General features: G+C 50.3%; 1 protein-coding gene across 2 annotated transcripts in view; it reads left to right on the top strand.

Moving 5' to 3' along the window:
* Window positions 1-977: 977 nt before the first annotated feature.
* The window catches only part of lamc1 (laminin, gamma 1), an 80,663-nt gene continuing 64,418 nt past the window's right edge, over window positions 978-17,222 (top strand). Inside the window, exon 1 of one of the 2 annotated variants that reach the window (XM_079243720.1) lies at window positions 978-1,630. In XM_079243720.1, coding sequence (XP_079099846.1) covers window positions 1,255-1,630 — 376 coding nt within the window. In that variant the 5' untranslated portion in view covers window positions 978-1,254. Of the gene's footprint in view, window positions 1,631-4,058; window positions 4,425-17,222 lie in introns of those variants that run through there. The other variant, XM_079243721.1, reaches the window with a different exon arrangement.

Genomic DNA, 17,222 nt, shown 5'->3' with positions numbered 1-17,222 from the left:
CCCTGGTTCTGGTCCTGATGGAGGTTTCCCCTGCTGGTTCTGGTCCAGATGGAAGTTTTGCTCCTGGTTCTGGTCCAGATGGAGGTTTTCCTTCCTGGTTCTGGTCCAGATGGAGGTTTTGCTCCCTGGTTCTGGTCCTGATGGAGGTTTTGTTCCTGGTTCTGGTCCAGATGGAGGTTTTCCTCCCTGGTTCTGGTCCAGATGGAGGTTTTGCTCCTGGTTCTGGTCCAGATGGAGGTCTCCCCTGCTGGTTCTGGTCCAGATGGAGGTTTTGCTCCTGGTTCTGGTCCAGATGGAGGTTTTACTCCTGGTTCTGGTCCTGATGGAGGTTTTCCTCCTGGTTCTGGTCCAGATGGAGGTTTTGCTCCTGGTTCTGGTCCAGATGGAGGTTTTCCTCCTGGTTCTGGTCCAGATGGAGGTTTTGCTCCTGGTTCTGGTCCAGATGGAGGTTTTACTCCTGGTTCTGGTCCTGATGGAGGTTTTCCTCCTGGTTCTGGTCCAGATGGAGGTTTTGCTCCTGGTTCTGGTCCAGATGGAGGTTTTCCTCCTGGTTCTGGTCCAGATGGAGGTTTTGCTCCTGGTTCTGGTCCAGATGGAGGTTTTCCTTCCTGGTTCTGGTCCAGATGGAGGATTTCCTTCCTGGTTCTGGTCCAGATGGATGTTTCCCCTCCTGGTTCTGGTCCAGATGGAGGTTTTCCTTCCTGGTTCTGGTCCAGATGGAGGTTTTCCTCCTGGTTCTGGTCCAGATGGAGGTTTTGCTCCTGGTTCTGGTCCAGATGGAGGTTTTCTGGGTTAGTTTAAAGTTGTTTAAACTTCAGTAAAACATTAAAACTTTTCCAACTCAGTAGAAAGTCAGAAAGCTCGCGCACGTCGCAACTCCGGAGCGCGCGCGTGTCCAGGTGAGGGTGCGCGTGTTTCCAGACGGAAGTGGCGGTGGTCCTCTGCGCCTCGGAGCTGCGCAGTAGCGGACTGGGTGTAGTCTGGACTCCCGTCTTTTCCTGCCGGAGTTCGCTGCATGGCGGCGGACACAAAGAGCTGAGGCCCGAGCGAAGAGCGACGCACAGCCGCCAGACGAGCTGCAGGACGCGGCCTGACAGCCAGCCGAGCCGCCGCGGGTCACATTCCCGCATCTTTCTCTTCACGCCTATCGCTGTTTCTGCGGAATCTGCCGCAAACCGCAAACTTTGGAGAAGTTCTGGGAGAGTTGGTGTGGGAGTTTCCTGGACCAGAAGCAGGACCCAGCGGGCCAGCAGAATGCAGAGTTCGATCCGGGCTCTGGTGCTTTGGAGCGGGGTGGTCGCGGTGTGCGTCCGCGCCGCCATGGATGAGTGCGCGGACGAGCAGGGCCGACCGCAGCGCTGCATGCCGGAGTTCGTGAACGCAGCTTTTAACATGACGGTGGAGGCCACCAACACCTGCGGATCTCCGCCGGAGGAGTACTGCGTGCAGACCGGCGCCACCGGGGTCACCAAGTCCTGCCACATCTGCGACGCGCGCGACCCGCGGAACCACCACGGCGCCGCGTACCTGACCGACTACAACAACCAGCAGGACACGACCTGGTGGCAGAGCCAGACCATGCTGGCGGGGATCCAGTACCCCAACTCCATCAACCTCACCCTGCACCTCGGTAAGACCCCCGAAACACACACACTCACGCACACACACTCACTCACGCGCACACTAAAGGTGTGAGAAGCTGGTTCTGGTCCTGGACTTCTGAGCAGAACCAGAGTCCAGGTCATTAAACAGAAACATGATGATGAAGATGATGAAGACAGCTGGTTTTCAACCCGAAAGATGAAGTTTTCAGTGTGTGTGTGTGTGTGTGTGTGTGTGTGTGTATGTGTATGGGCGCGTGCGCCCTCATGGGGGTCGCAACCCTCTGACCAGACTGTAAGATCAACTTTCTGATGTCCTAATGGTGTCTGAACACATCCTGCTGGCCCGGTCCGGTTGTGGGGGTCTCAGGTAGTTTCTGAGTCGCAGGTTTGATGTCAGAGCTTTCTGGAGGATTCTGGTTCAGATCTCCCATGGGCCTGTTAAAGATCCGGTTCTGACATGTAAACCACTCAAACCGGTCCAGCTCAGGTCCGAGGTTTGAGTTCTGGTTGTGAGTCGGGGAGAATACCGGACCTGGAAGTGGATCTGGATGAATACCGAGTAAAAATAGTTTCTAGCCGCAGTTCTGGTAAAAGTTCTTGGTCTGTACATTTGCACCATCTTTACCTAAAATAAACTGATCACATGACACCCCCCCCCCCCCCCCCCCCCCCAATCCGGTGATGTGTAAAAGCAGAAACAACTTTGAGACTTACATAAACACGTCTAAAAGAAAACGCCTTACGAAATCGTAAAAACCCTGTAACGACTTTTAACGATGTTTTGAGCGGTTTTTGTTAAGGTCGGTGTTTCCTTTAGCAGTTCTGTTGCGATGTTTACGTTTTGCGTCATTCTCAGGACGCACCGCCCCCTACTGGTCATAAAGCAGCTTGTGAAAGCGTCGCACTGGAAACTTGAGAAACGTCATCTAAAACAAGTTCATTCTGGATGTAAGCAGGTCGTGGTCGTGTCTGTAAGGGTGGCTGTGGATCAGGTGGATCAGCGGTTGTCTTCCCACCGGAGGGTCGGTGGGTTGATTCAGCGAAAACTGCTTTGATTCGTCATCATGACTGGAAAAGTGGATTAAGATCCATTAATGCTGGCTGTAAAGAGGGTCACGCAGACAGATGGACAGTTTTGTTAATCTTCTGCGAGGTTACGGCAGATTGACATTTGGTCTGTTTTCAAGGCCTTAGGTACTACCACTGGAAGCCACCGGGGGCAGTGTTGAGTTTTAGAGCTGACATACAGCCAGAGAAGAAGAGGAAAGTGACTCAGAAGCCGCAAAATGGAAAAACAGCAGAAGAAGATGAAGTTGTTGAAGAGATCAGAGAGAAAACTTTGTGGTTTAACTTTATAGTCGGGGTGTAAGAAAATATTGAAATATCGCAATATTTAGTGTGACAATATATTGATATTTATAATCATTGTATCGATTATATCAAACAACCAATCTTTACTGATGAGACAGAGCTTTTTTTCTTTATTCATCTTATTCATAAAGATCAGTTTTTATTTATTCTGAAGAAAAGTGTAGATCTGCTCTTATTCAGTAAGGTAATGTCAAACATGCGGCAGAATTCAGTGTTTACTACTAGTGAACAAAAATCGCAATATATTGTCTTGCTTATAGTATCCTGACATATCGCTATGTATCGTATCGGTGGTCCGTATCTGTGATACGTATCATATCGCCAGATTCTTACCAATACAAACTCCTACTTTATAGCGGTGCGTTAGCGCTACGAACCGCTGTGGGAACGTGGAGGTGAACTCTGAACTCAGCACTGCCCTCTAGTGGATGAACAGACTGAACAGCAATGGCAATGTGAAAGACGGATGGAAGCATGAGGACGGAGATGTGTGACAACTTCGAAAACAGATTTCCATGTTTCTGTACATACATGAGCAGAAATGGACTTTATTTCTGCTAAATGTTCCTTCCAGCCTTCGTGAGGTCGGCTGCAGCGCCATCTTCTGGTGTCGTCACACAGCTGATGGAAACGTTTAATCTCTGCAACAACAGAAAACGTGTCGATCTGATCAGATGTTTCTCCAGGGAAATGCACCCTGACGACTCATCATGTCTGACTTAATAAAAAGTAAAACAAACATGTTAGCGTGTAATACCACAAACAGCCACTAGGGGCTCATGGTGCTCCTGGTTACCAATAAAAGTCCTGATGGTCAGGAGGCTTTATGTGGACGGTGCGATTCCGATGGATGAGTGTGAGCTGCACGCCGGCCGAGGTCGTCTTGCAGCTTTTAAAAATACCTCCAGCGTCTATTTCTGCAGCTGAAGGCCTCCAGCAGCAGCTCGGCTGTTGTCACATTCCTGAAGGGTTTGGTCACGCCGCCGCTCCGGGTGCTCGTCCAATCAGAGCTAAGGGAGCCTCGTGACACGCCGGCGTCTTCCTTCGCTCTGACGGCGAACGCCACCATACACTGCAGAAGTTCTGGCGTCTAGAAGCCGGAACAGGACGTCAGGCCTCTCAGTAATGGATTAAAGCCCTTTTTAAGGCACCGACAGCGTTTTCCACTGAATCCATCGTTCATTCTTACGGGAAGCTTCATGTGGAGCCACAGCTGGTTCACACTGACGGCAACCGATAAACACCAGCGGCTTCGCTGATCACCTAATCGTTCATTTACATCTGCACACCGGCGATACGACACTGGACGGTGATGTTTCCTGCCAAGGGACACAGCGACTGTGGAGCAGGAGTCAAACCACCGACCTCTGTGTCACTGGATGATCTGCTCTACCTCCCAAGCCACTGCTGCCCACAACAACAACAATAGAGAAAGTAAACAACAAAAATGTAAACAAACAACAACCATAACACAAACATGACAACCATCAAAATGGACGGATGAATGAATGGATGGATGAATAGATAATGGATTGATGGATGATGGTTCTACGTCTGCTGGACTTGTTCCGGTCTGGTTCTACGTCTGCTGGACTTGTTCCGGTCTGGTTCTACGTCTGCAGGTCTTGTTCCGGTCTGGTTTTACGTCTGCTGGACTTGTTCCGGTCTGGTTCTACGTCTGCTGGACTTGTTCCGGTCTGGTTTTACGTCTGCTGGACTTGTTCCGGTCTGGTTCTAAGTGTGCAGGACTTGTTCCGGTCTGGTTCTAAGTGTGCTGGACTTGTTCCGGTCTGGTTTTACGTCTGCTGGACTTGTTCCGGTCTGGTTCTAAGTGTGCAGGACTTGTTCCGGTCTGGTTCTAAGTGTGCTGGACTTGTTCCGGTCTGGTTCTACGTGTGCAGGTCTTGTTCCGGTCTGGTTTTACGTCTGCTGGACTTGTTCCGGTCTGGTTCTAAGTGTGCAGGACTTGTTCCGGTCTGGTTCTAAGTGTGCTGGACTTGTTCCGGTCTGGTTCTACGTCTGCAGGTCTTATTCCGGTCTGGTTTTACGTCTGCAGGACTTGTTCCGGTCTGGTTCTACGTCTGCTGGACTTGTTCCGGTCTGGTTCTACGTCTGCTGGACTTGTTCCGGTCTGGTTCTACGTCTGCAGGACTTGTTCCGGTCTGGTTCTACGTCTGCTGGACTTGTTCCGGTCTGGTTCTACGTCTGCAGGTCTTGTTCCGGTCTGGTTTTACGTCTGCTGGACTTGTTCCGGTCTGGTTCTACGTCTGCTGGACTTGTTCCGGTCTGGTTTTACGTCTGCTGGACTTGTTCCGGTCTGGTTCTAAGTGTGCAGGACTTGTTCCGGTCTGGTTCTAAGTGTGCTGGACTTGTTCCGGTCTGGTTTTACGTCTGCTGGACTTGTTCCGGTCTGGTTCTAAGTGTGCAGGACTTGTTCCGGTCTGGTTCTAAGTGTGCTGGACTTGTTCCGGTCTGGTTCTACGTGTGCAGGTCTTGTTCCGGTCTGGTTTTACGTCTGCTGGACTTGTTCCGGTCTGGTTCTAAGTGTGCAGGACTTGTTCCGGTCTGGTTCTAAGTGTGCTGGACTTGTTCCGGTCTGGTTCTACGTCTGCAGGTCTTATTCCGGTCTGGTTTTACGTCTGCTGGACTTGTTCCGGTCTGGTTCTACGTCTGCAGGGCTTGTTCCGGTCTGGTTCTACGTGTGCAGGACTTGTTCCGGTCTGGTTCTACGTGTGCAGGACTTGTTCCAGTCTGGTTCTACGTGTGCAGGACTTGTTCCGGTCTGGTTCTAAGTGTGCAGGACTTGTTCCGGTCTGGTTCTAAGTGTGCAGGACTTGTTCCGGTCTGGTTCTACGTCTGCAGGTCTTGTTCTGGTCTGGTTTTACGTCTGCAGGACTTGTTCCGGTCTGGTTCTACGTGTGCAGGACTTGTTCCGGTCTGGTTTTACGTCTGCTGGACTTGTTCCGGTCTGGTTCTAAGTGTGCAGGACTTGTTCCGGTCTGGTTCTACGTCTGCAGGTCTTGTTCCGGTCTGGTTCTAAGTGTGCAGGACTTGTTCCGGTCTGGTTCTAAGTGTGCAGGACTTGTTCCGGTCTGGTTCTACATGTGCAGGTCTTGTTCCGGTCTGGTTCTACGTGTGCAGGTCTTGTTCCGGTCTGGTTCTACGTCTGCAGGTCTTGTTCCGGTCTGGTTTTACGTCTGCTGGACTTGTTCCGGTCTGGTTCTAAGTGTGCTGGACTTGTTCCGGTCTGGTTTTACGTCTGCTGGACTTGTTCCGGTCTGGTTCTAAGTGTGCAGGACTTGTTCCGGTCTGGTTCTAAGTGTGCTGGACTTGTTCCGGTCTGGTTCTACGTCTGCAGGTCTTGTTCCGGTCTGGTTTTACGTCTGCTGGACTTGTTCTGGTCTGGTTCTAAGTGTGCAGGACTTGTTCCGGTCTGGTTCTAAGTGTGCTGGACTTGTTCCGGTCTGGTTCTACGTCTGCTGGACTTGTTCCGGTCTGGTTCTACGTGTGCAGGGCTTGTTCCGGTCTGGTTCTACGTGTGCAGGACTTGTTCCGGTCTGGTTCTACGTGTGCAGGACTTGTTCCGGTCTGGTTCTACGTGTGCAGGACTTGTTCCGGTCTGGTTCTAAGTGTGCAGGACTTGTTCCGGTCTGGTTCTACGTGTGCAGGGCTTGTTCCGGTCTGGTTCTACGTCTGCAGGTCTTGTTCCGGTCTGTTTTTACGTCTGCAGGACTTGTTCCGGTCTGGTTCTACATCTGCAGGACTTGTTCCGGTCTGGTTTTACGTCTGCTGGACTTGTTCCGGTCTGGTTCTAAGTGTGCAGGACTTGTTCCGGTCTGGTTCTAAGTGTGCTGGACTATTCCGGTCTGGTTCTACGTCTGCAGGTCTTGTTCCGGTCTGGTTTTACGTCTGCAGGACTTGTTCCGGTCTGGTTCTACGTGTGCAGGACTTGTTCCGGTCTGGTTCTACGTCTGCAGGTCTTGTTCCGGTCTGGTTTTACGTCTGCAGGTCTTGTTCCGGTCTGGTTCTACGTGTGCAGGTCTTGTTCCGGTCTGGTTCTACGTGTGCAGGTCTTGTTCCGGTCTGGTTCTACGTCTGCAGGTCTTGTTCCGGTCTGGTCTTATGTCTGCTGGACTTGTTCCGGTCTGGTTCTACGTGTGCAGGTCTTGTTCCGGTCTGGTTCTACGTGTGCAGGTCTTGTTCCGGTCTTGTTCCGGTCTGGTTCTACGTGTGCAGGTCTTGTTCCGGTCTGGTTCTACGTGTGCAGGTCTTGTTCCGGTCTGGTTCTACGTCTGCAGGACTTGTTCCGGTCTGGTTCTACGTCTGCTGGTCTTGTTCCGGTCTGGTTCTACGTGTGCAGGACTTGTTCCGGTCTGGTTCTACGTCTGCTGGTCTTGTTCCGGTCTGGTTCTACGTGTGCAGGACTGGTTCCGGTCTGGTTCTACGTCTGCTGGACTTGTTCCGGTCTGGTTCTACGTCTGCAGGTCTTGTTCCGGTCTGGTTCTACATCTGCAGGACTTGTTCCGGTCTGGTTCTACATCTGCAGGACTTGTTCCGGTCTGGTTCTACGTGTGCAGGACTTGTTCCGGTCTGGTTCTACGTGTGCAGGTCTTGTTCCGGTCTGGTTCTACGTGTGCAGGTCTTGTTCCGGTCTGGTTCTACGTGTGCAGGTCTTGTTCCGGTCTGGTTCTACGTCTGCAGGACTTGTTCCGGTCTGGTTCTACATCTGCTGGACTTGTTCTGGTCTGGTTCTACGTCTGCAGGTCTTGTTCCGGTCTGGTTCTACGTCTGCAGGACTTGTCCCGGTCTGGTTCTACGTGTGCAGGTCTTGTTCCGGTCTGGTTCTACGTCTGCAGTACTTGTTCCGGTCTGGTTCTACGTGTGCAGGTCTTGTTCCGGTCTGGTTCTACGTGTGCAGGTCTTGTTCCGGTCTGGTTCTACATCTGCAGGACTTGTTCCGGTCTGGTTCTACGTCTGCAGGACTTGTTCCGGTCTGGTTCTACGTGTGCAGGTCTTGTTCCGGTCTGGTTCTACGTCTGCTGGACTTGTTCCGGTCTGGTTCTACGTGTGCAGGACTTGTTCCGGTCTGGTTCTACATCTGCAGGACTTGTTCCGGTCTGGTTCTACATGTGCAGGTCTTGTTCCGGTCTGGTTCTACGTCTGCTGGACTTGTCCCGGTCTGGTTCTACGTGTGCAGGACTTGTTCCGGTCTGGTTCTACATGTGCAGGTCTTGTTCCGGTCTGGTTCTACGTGTGCAGGTCTTGTTCCGGTCTGGTTCTACATCTGCAGGACTTGTTCCGGTCTGGTTCTACGTGTGCAGGTCTTGTTCCGGTCTGGTTCTACATCTGCTGGACTTGTTCCGGTCTGGTTCTACGTCTGCAGGACTTGTTCCGGTCTGGTTCTACGTGTGCAGGACTTGTTCCGGTCTGGTTCTACGTCTGCAGGACTTGTTCCGGTCTGGTTCTACATCTGCTGGACTTGTTCCGGTCTGGTTCTACGTCTGCAGGACTTGTTCCGGTCTGGTTCTACCTGTGCAGGACTTGTTCCGGTCTGGTTCCTGCCTGGATCTTGGAGGAACCTGGTGTTCTCAGAATGAAGAGGTTTCTTGCTGCTACTCGTCTTCCAGTTTCAACCACTTCGCATGTTTACTGGTTTCCAGTCAGAACATCTGGTCCTGATCCTGGATCAGAGGAAACATCCAGATCAGGATGTCCTACAGGTCTGGTGGAGGACTGGAGAGACCTGGGTTAGGGTTCGCTTCATCTGTGTGAAGTGTCAGGTAAAACCTGGATCTGGATCTGGGCCCAGGTCTGGATATGTGTGTGTGTGTGTGTGTGTGTGTGTGTATCAGTGTGTGTGTGTGTATCAGTGTGTGTGTGTGTGTGTGTGTGTGTATTTGTGTGTTGTGTGTGTGTATCACTGTGTGTGTGTGTGGTGTGTGTGTGTGTGTGTGTGTGTGTGCATCAGTGTGTGTGTGTGTGTGAGTGTGTGTGTGTGTGTTTATCAGTGTGTGTGTGTGTTGTGTATCAGTGTGTGTGTGTATCAGTGTGTGTGTTTGTGTGTATCAGTGTGTGTGTGTGTATCAGTGTGTGTGTTTGTGTGTATCAGTGTGTGTGTGTGTATCAGTGTGTGTGTTTGTGTGTATCAGTGTGTGTGTGTGTGTGTATCAGTGTGTGTGTGTATCAGTGTGTGTGTGTGTCATGTGTGTGTGTTTATCAGTGTGTGTGTGTCTGTTGTGTGTGTGTGTGTGTATCAGTGTGTGTGTTTGTGTGTATCAGTGTGTGTGTGTGTGTGTGTGTATCAGTGTGTGTGTGTATTCTGTGTGTGTGTGTATCAGTGTGTGTGTGTATCAGTGTGTGTGTGTGTGTATCATTGTGTGTGTGTGCGTGTGTATCAGTGTATGTGTGTGTATCAGTGTGTGTCTGTGTGTGTGTGTGTGTATCAGTGTGTGTGTGTGTATTTGTGTGTTGTGTGTGTGTGTGTGTGTATCAGTGTGTGTGTGTGTGTGTATCAGTGTGTGTGTTTGTGTGTATCAGTGTGTGTGTGTGTGTATCAGTGTGTGTGTGTGTGTGTGTATCAGTGTGTGTGTGTGTGTGTATCAGTGTGTGTGTGTGTGTGTGTGTATCAGTGTGTGTGTGTGTGTGTGTGTGTATCAGTGTGTGTGTGTGTGTGTGTGTATCAGTGTGTGTGTTTGTGTGTATCAGTGTGTGTGTGTGTGTGTGTATCAGTGTGTGTGTGTGTGTGTGTGTATCAGTGTGTGTGTGTGTGTGTGTGTGTGTATCAGTGTGTGTGTGTGTGTGTGTGTGTGTGTGTGTGTGTGTGTGTATCAGTGTGTGTGTAGAGTCTGCTGCTGCAGGAAGGCAACATGTCCTGACTTGACAAGCTACATCAAGGCTGAGAGCAACATGAAAAGGCTCTCTTCATTTACCACACACACACACACACACACACACACACACACACACACACACACACACAGACTGGTTCTGATCCGACACGCTGACCCGTGTCTGTCTGAACCCCAGCTGCCCCCCCCCCCCCCCCCGGAACCTTACATCCTAGAACCTTTAGAACCTGATGGTTCCAAAAGGTTCCTGGCTTTAGGACCTGATGGTTCTAAAAGGTTCCTGGCTTTAGAACCTGATGGTTCCAAAAGGTTCCTGGCTTTAGGACCTGATGGTTCTATAAGGTTCCTGGCTTTAGGACCTGATGGTTCTAAAAGGTTCCTGGCTTTAGGACCTGATGGTTCTATAAGGTTCCTGGCTTTAGGACCTGGCGGTTCTAAAAGGTTCCTGGCTTTAGAACCTCATGGTTTCATAAGGTTCCTGGCTTTAGGACCTGGTGGTTCTAAAAGGTTCCTGGCTTTAGGACCTGGCAGTTCTGTAAGGTTCCTGGCTTTAGAACCTGATGGTTCTATAATGTTCCTGGCTTTAGGACCTGATGGTTCTAAAAGGTTCCTGGCTTTAGGACCTGATGGTTCTATAAGGTTCCTGGCTTTAGAACCTGGTGGTTCTATAAGGTTCCTGGCTTTGGGACCTGGTGGTTCTGTAAGGTCCCTTGCTTTAGGACCTGATGGTTCTATAAGGTTCCTGGCTTTAGGACCTGATGGTTCTATAAGGTTCCTGGCTTTAGGACCTGGTGATTCTAAAAGGTTCCTGGCTTTAGGACGTGATGGTTCCAAAAGGTTCCTGGCTTTAGGACCTGATGGTTCTAAAAGGTTCCTGGCTTTAGGACCTGATGGTTCTATAAGGTTCCTGGCTTTAGGACCTGAAGGTTCTATAAGGTTCCTGGCTTTAGGACCTGGTGGTACTATAAGGTTCCTGGATTTAGGACTTGATGGTTCTAAAAGGTTCCTGGCTTTAGAACCTCATGGTTTCATAAGGTTCCTGGCTTTAGGACCTGGTGGTTCTATAAGGTTCCTGGCTTTAGGACCTGACAGTTTTGTAAGGTTCCTGGCTTTAGAACCTGATGGTTCTATAATGTTCCTGGCTTTAGGACCTGATGGTTCTAAAAGGTTCCTGGCTTTAGGACCTGGTGGTTCCAAAAGGTTCCTGGCTTTAGGACCTGATGGTTCCAAAAGGTTCCTGGCTTTAGGACCTGGTGGTTCTAAAAGGTTCCTGGCTTTGGGACCTGATGGTTCTAAAAGGTTCCTGGCTTTAGGACCTGATGGTTCTATAAGGTTCCTGGCTTTAGGACCTGGCGGTTCTAAAAGGTTCCTGGCTTTAGAACCTCATGGTTTCATAAGGTTCCTGGCTTTAGGACCTGGTGGTTCTAAAAGGTTCCTGGCTTTAGGACCTGATGGTTCTATAAGGTTCCTGGCTTTAGGACCTGATGGTTCTAAAAGGTTCCTGGCTTTAGGACCTGATGGTTCTAAAAGGTTCCTGGCTTTAGGACCTGATGGTTCTATAAGGTTCCTGGCTTTAGGACCTGGTGGTTCTAAAAGGTTCCTGGCTTTAGAACCTCATGGTTTCATAAGGTTCCTGGCTTTAGGACCTGGTGGTTCTAAAAGGTTCCTGGCTTTAGGACCTGGCAGTTCTGTAAGGTTCCTGGCTTTAGAACCTGATGGTTCTATAATGTTCCTGGCTTTAGGACCTGATGGTTCTAAAAGGTTCCTGGCTTTAGGACCTGGTGGTTCTAAAAGGTTCCTGGCTTTGGGACCTGATGGTTCTATAAGGTTCCTGGCTTTAGGACCTGATGGTTCTATAAGGTTCCTGGCTTTAGGACCTGGCGGTTCTAAAAGGTTCCTGGCTTTAGAACCTCATGGTTTCATAAGGTTCCTGGGTTTAGGACCTGGTGGTTCTATAAGGTTCCTGGCTTTAGGACCTGATGGTTCTATAAGGTTCCTGGCTTTAGGACCTGATGGTTCTATAAGGTTCCTGGCTTTAGGACCTGATGGTTCTAAAAGGTTCCTGGCTTTAGGACCTGATGGTTCTATAAGGTTCCTGGCTTTAGGACCTGATGGTTCTAAAAGGTTCCTGGCTTTAGGACCTGATGGTTCTATAAGGTTCCTGGCTTTAGGACCTGGCGGTTCTAAAAGGTTCCTGGCTTTAGAACCTCATGGTTTCATAAGGTTCCTGGCTTTAGGACCTGGTGGTTCTAAAAGGTTCCTGGCTTTAGGACCTGGCAGTTCTGTAAGGTTCCTGGCTTTAGAACCTGATGGTTCTATAATGTTCCTGGCTTTAGGACCTGATGGTTCTAAAAGGTTCCTGGCTTTAGGACCTGATGGTTCTATAAGGTTCCTGGCTTTAGAACCTGGTGGTTCTATAAGGTTCCTGGCTTTGGGACCTGGTGGTTCTGTAAGGTCCCTTGCTTTAGGACCTGATGGTTCTATAAGGTTCCTGGCTTTAGGACCTGATGGTTCTATAAGGTTCCTGGCTTTAGGACCTGGTGATTCTAAAAGGTTCCTGGCTTTAGGACGTGATGGTTCCAAAAGGTTCCTGGCTTTAGGACCTGATGGTTCTAAAAGGTTCCTGGCTTTAGGACCTGATGGTTCTATAAGGTTCCTGGCTTTAGGACCTGAAGGTTCTATAAGGTTCCTGGCTTTAGGACCTGGTGGTTCTATAAGGTTCCTGGATTTAGGACTTGATGGTTCTAAAAGGTTCCTGGCTTTAGAACCTCATGGTTTCATAAGGTTCCTGGCTTTAGGACCTGGTGGTTCTATAAGGTTCCTGGCTTTAGGACCTGACAGTTTTGTAAGGTTCCTGGCTTTAGAACCTGATGGTTCTATAATGTTCCTGGCTTTAGGACCTGATGGTTCTAAAAGGTTCCTGGCTTTAGGACCTGGTGGTTCCAAAAGGTTCCTGGCTTTAGGACCTGGTGGTTCCAAAAGGTTCCTGGCTTTAGGACCTGGTGGTTCTAAAAGGTTCCTGGCTTTGGGACCTGATGGTTCTAAAAGGTTCCTGGCTTTAGGACCTGATGGTTCTATAAGGTTCCTGGCTTTAGGACCTGGCGGTTCTAAAAGGTTCCTGGCTTTAGAACCTCATGGTTTCATAAGGTTCCTGGCTTTAGGACCTGGTGGTTCTAAAAGGTTCCTGGCTTTAGGACCTGATGGTTCTATAAGGTTCCTGGCTTTAGGACCTGATGGTTCTAAAAGGTTCCTGGCTTTAGGACCTGATGGTTCTAAAAGGTTCCTGGCTTTAGGACCTGATGGTTCTATAAGGTTCCCTGCTTTAGGACCTGGCGGTTCTAAAAGGTTCCTGGCTTTAGAACCTCATGGTTTCATAAGGTTCCTGGCTTTAGGACCTGGTGGTTCTAAAAGGTTCCTGGCTTTAGGACCTGGCAGTTCTGTAAGGTTCCTGGCTTTAGAACCTGATGGTTCTATAATGTTCCTGGCTTTAGGACCTGATGGTTCTAAAAGGTTCCTGGCTTTAGGACCTGGCAGTTCTGTAAGGTTCCTGGCTTTAGAACCTGATGGTTCTATAATGTTCCTGGCTTTAGGACCTGATGGTTCTAAAAGGTTCCTGGCTTTAGGACCTGATGGTTCTATAAGGTTCCTGGCTTTAGGACCTGATGGTTCTATAAGGTTCCTGGCTTTAGGACCTGGTGATTCTAAAAGGTTCCTGGCTTTAGGACCTGATGGTTCCAAAAGGTTCCTGGCTTTAGGACCTGATGGTTCTAAAAAGGTTCCTGGCTTTAGGACCTGATGGTTCTATAAGGTTCCTGGCTTTAGGACCTGATGGTTCTATAAGGTTCCTGGCTTTAGGACCTGGTGGTTCTATAAGGTTCCTGGATTTAGGACCTGATGGTTCTAAAAGGTTCCTGGCTTTAGAACCTCATGGTTCTATAAGGTTCCTGGCTTTAGGACCTGGCGGTTCTAAAAGGTTCCTGGCTTTAGAACCTCATGGTTTCATAAGGTTCCTGGCTTTAGGACCTGGTGGTTCTATAAGGTTCCTGGCTTTAGAACCTGGTGGTTCTATAAGGTTCCTGGCTTTGGGACCTGGTGGTTCTGTAAGGTCCCTTGCTTTAGGACCTGATGGTTCTATAAGGTTCCTGGCTTTAGGACCTGATGGTTCTATAAGGTTCCTGGCTTTAGGACCTGGTGATTCTAAAAGGTTCCTGGCTTTAGGACGTGATGGTTCCAAAAGGTTCCTGGCTTTAGGACCTGATGGTTCTAAAAGGTTCCTGGCTTTAGGACCTGATGGTTCTATAAGGTTCCTGGCTTTAGGACCTGATGGTTCTATAAGGTTCCTGGCTTTAGGACCTGGTGGTTCTATAAGGTTCCTGGATTTAGGACCTGATGGTTCTAAAAGGTTCCTGGCTTTAGAACCTCATGGTTTCATAAGGTTCCTGGCTTTAGGACCTGACAGTTTTGTAAGGTTCCTGGCTTTAGAACCTGATGGTTCTATAATGTTCCTGGCTTTAGGACCTGATGGTTCTAAAAGGTTCCTGGCTTTAGGACCTGGTGGTTCCAAAAGGTTCCTGGCTTTAGGACCTGGTGGTTCCAAAAGGTTCCTGGCTTTAGGACCTGGTGGTTCCAAAAGGTTCCTGGCTTTAGGACCTGGTGGTTCCAAAAGGTTCCTGGCTTTAGGACCTGGTGGTTCTAAAAGGTTCCTGGCTTTAGGACCTGGTGGTTCTAAAAGGTTCCTGGCTTTAGGAGCTGGCGGAACATAAACGAGGTGTTTAAGTGCAGATCTTCCTGCAGGACATCGTAGCTCCTGCTGGTTCTAGGGTTTCAGAGAAGGGAAAGGCGGTTCTGGAAGTTCGGACCGGCTTCACCAGAACCCTTTCAGACCGAAGCTTCCGGGTGAAGTCGTTCGGAGCAGCGGTGGGTTGTGGGAAAAGCCGGTTTCCCAGCCCGTGATGGGGACTCGTTCCCGCCCTCTGTTGTGACCAGCTGTTGTAAATTACACCAATCTGACTGTGTGAGGGGGAGGCGGGTGAGGCGGGGGAGTCATCTGGACTCATTGTTTGGTGGAATGAGCTCAGCGTGGGAAACTGGGATCGGGGAGATTACGCAGGCTGCACAGCTGGAAGGAGACTGGAAACCTCGACTGACTTATTGCAGCTGATGAGAGACCGACCCGTGGACCAGAACCTTCATTTAACCCTCCCCCTACCCCACCCCCCCTCACCCCGGCATGCTGCTCCATTTCAGAGAATTTCTGTTTGGAATTCCTGGAAGCAGATTTTTCAGTTTGAGTATTAAACACATCAATTGTTTTAAATCCGACTGGTCTGGTCCAGTCTGGTCCGGTCTGGTCCGGTCTGGTCCAGTCTGGTCCGGTCTGGTCTGGTCCAGTCTGGTCCGGTCCAGTCTGGTCTGGTCCAGTCTGGTCCAGTCTGGTCCGGTCCGGTCTGGTCCAGTCTGGTCTGGTCCAGTCTGGTCCGGTCCAGTGAGTCTATTCTAGTCTGGTCCGGTCTGGTCCAGTCTGGTCCGGTCCGGTCTGGTCCAATCTGGTCCGGTCCAGTCTGGTCTGGTCCGGTCTGGTCCAGTCTGGTCCGGTCCAGTCCAGTGAGTCTATTCTAGTCTGGTCCGGTTCGGTCCAGTGAGTCTGGTCCGGTCTGGTCCGGTGCAATCCAGTCTGGTCTGGCCCAGTCTGGTCCGGTCCAGTCCAGTGAGTCTGGTCTCGTCTGGTCCGGTCCAGTCCAGTCTGGTCCGGTCCAGTCCAGTCTGGTCTAGTCTGGTCTGGTCCGGTCCAGTCCAGTCTGGTCTGGTCTAGTCCAGTCTGGTTTAATTTGGTCCGGTCCAGTCCAGTCCAGTCTGGTCCGGTCCAGTCCAGTCTTGTCTAGTCTGGTTTGGTCCGGTCCAGTCCAGTGAGTCTGGTCTAGTCTGGTCCGGTCCAGTCCAGTCTGGTCTAGTCTGGTCCGGTCCAGTCCAGTCTGGTCTAGTCTGGTTTGGTCCGGTCCAGTCTGGTCTAGTCTGGTTTGGTCCGGTCCAGTCCAGTGAGTCTGGTCTAGTCTGGTCCGGTCTAGTCCAGTCTGGTCTAGTCTAGTCTGTTCCTGTCTGTTCCAGTCCAGTCCAGTCCAGTCAGGTCTGGTCCAGTCTGGTCCGGTCAAGTCCAGTTTGGTCCGGTACAGTCCAGTCTGGTCTAGTCCGGTCTACTCCTGTGAGTCTGATCAAGTCCAGTCTGGTCCGGTCTAGTCTGGTCCTGTCCAGTCTCCTCTGGTCCAGCCTGGTCTGGTTTGGTCCAGTCCAGTCCAGTCCAGTCCAGCCCAGCCCGGTCTGGTCCGGTCCAGGAGGCTCCGGTCTCAGAACAGCTTTATCTTGAAAGGAATTCGTGTGGAGACTTCAAAGAGTCGTTCTGGTACTGAACTGAAGAGATTCACTGACCCGAGAACTGGTTCAGACTGGAAATCTGCATCCAGAACCGAATCAGATCTGGTTCCGTTTAATTCAGCTTTATTTATAAAACATTATTTCACAGCAAACTGGATTCTACAGACGGTCCAGTTTCATCCAGTTCTTTATAGTCCAGTTATGGTCCATCACATGATCCCCATCAGTCCAGTCTATAAAACCAGTTTCCAGTTAAACCCAAAGGGAACCTCCACCAGTCCGGGAAGGGCGTCCATCTGTGTGGACCAGTTCGGGCTGGGAGGACTGAAAGGATCTTTTCTAGTGTAAATGTGGGAATGGCACAAGGTTTAGTGGGAATTCTGGTTTTTATCTGAACTGATCCAGTTTGAACCCGTTTACCCTTCAGTAATCCGGTTTTAGCCAGACTAACATTAAAGGTTTGGTCGCCTGATCCAGTCCAGATCCTGGACTCCAGATCAGGTGGTCCGGTGTTATTCCAGGTGATACGCTTCGACAGTCCAGTTTTACTCGAACTCACCGTCTGTTGAACTCTGGAAGCTCCAGAAACCGTTTCCAGATTTGCATCCGTCAGAACATTTTTATCTCTCATGGAGGATCCTGGTTTCAGTGGACCTGAAACCGGATCCTAGTCTCGCTGAGATGCCGGTCTGCTGGTTTACGACCAGAAGAGTTCCTGGTTTTTATCGGTGTTCGCTGGTCCAGATGGTAGCTGTAGACCCTGTAAACCCTTCTGAGACTCCAGGTTCTTCTCTGCAGGGTTGTGGTTCAGGACTTTGGAGGATCAGGAAGTCTCTGGATCAGATTCTGGATCAGAAGAACCACCAGAACAACAACAGTCCAGGTGTTGGACAACCCCCAAGATCCAGATCAGGATGAAGTCTCAGATCTCTGCACACAGGAGATGTTTACACCAGTGCGAGGCGTTCAGGGCCCCTCGGTTATCTCTGTAACCTTGAAGCTTCCACCTGATGGTGCGGTGGCGTCTCAG

This window comes from Telmatherina bonti (assembly GCF_933228915.1).
Source record: "Telmatherina bonti genome assembly, chromosome: 7".
Lineage (NCBI taxonomy): Eukaryota > Metazoa > Chordata > Actinopteri > Atheriniformes > Telmatherinidae > Telmatherina > Telmatherina bonti.
Note: the sequence above shows the minus strand (reverse complement) of the source record. Positions and strands in the feature narration are given on the sequence as shown.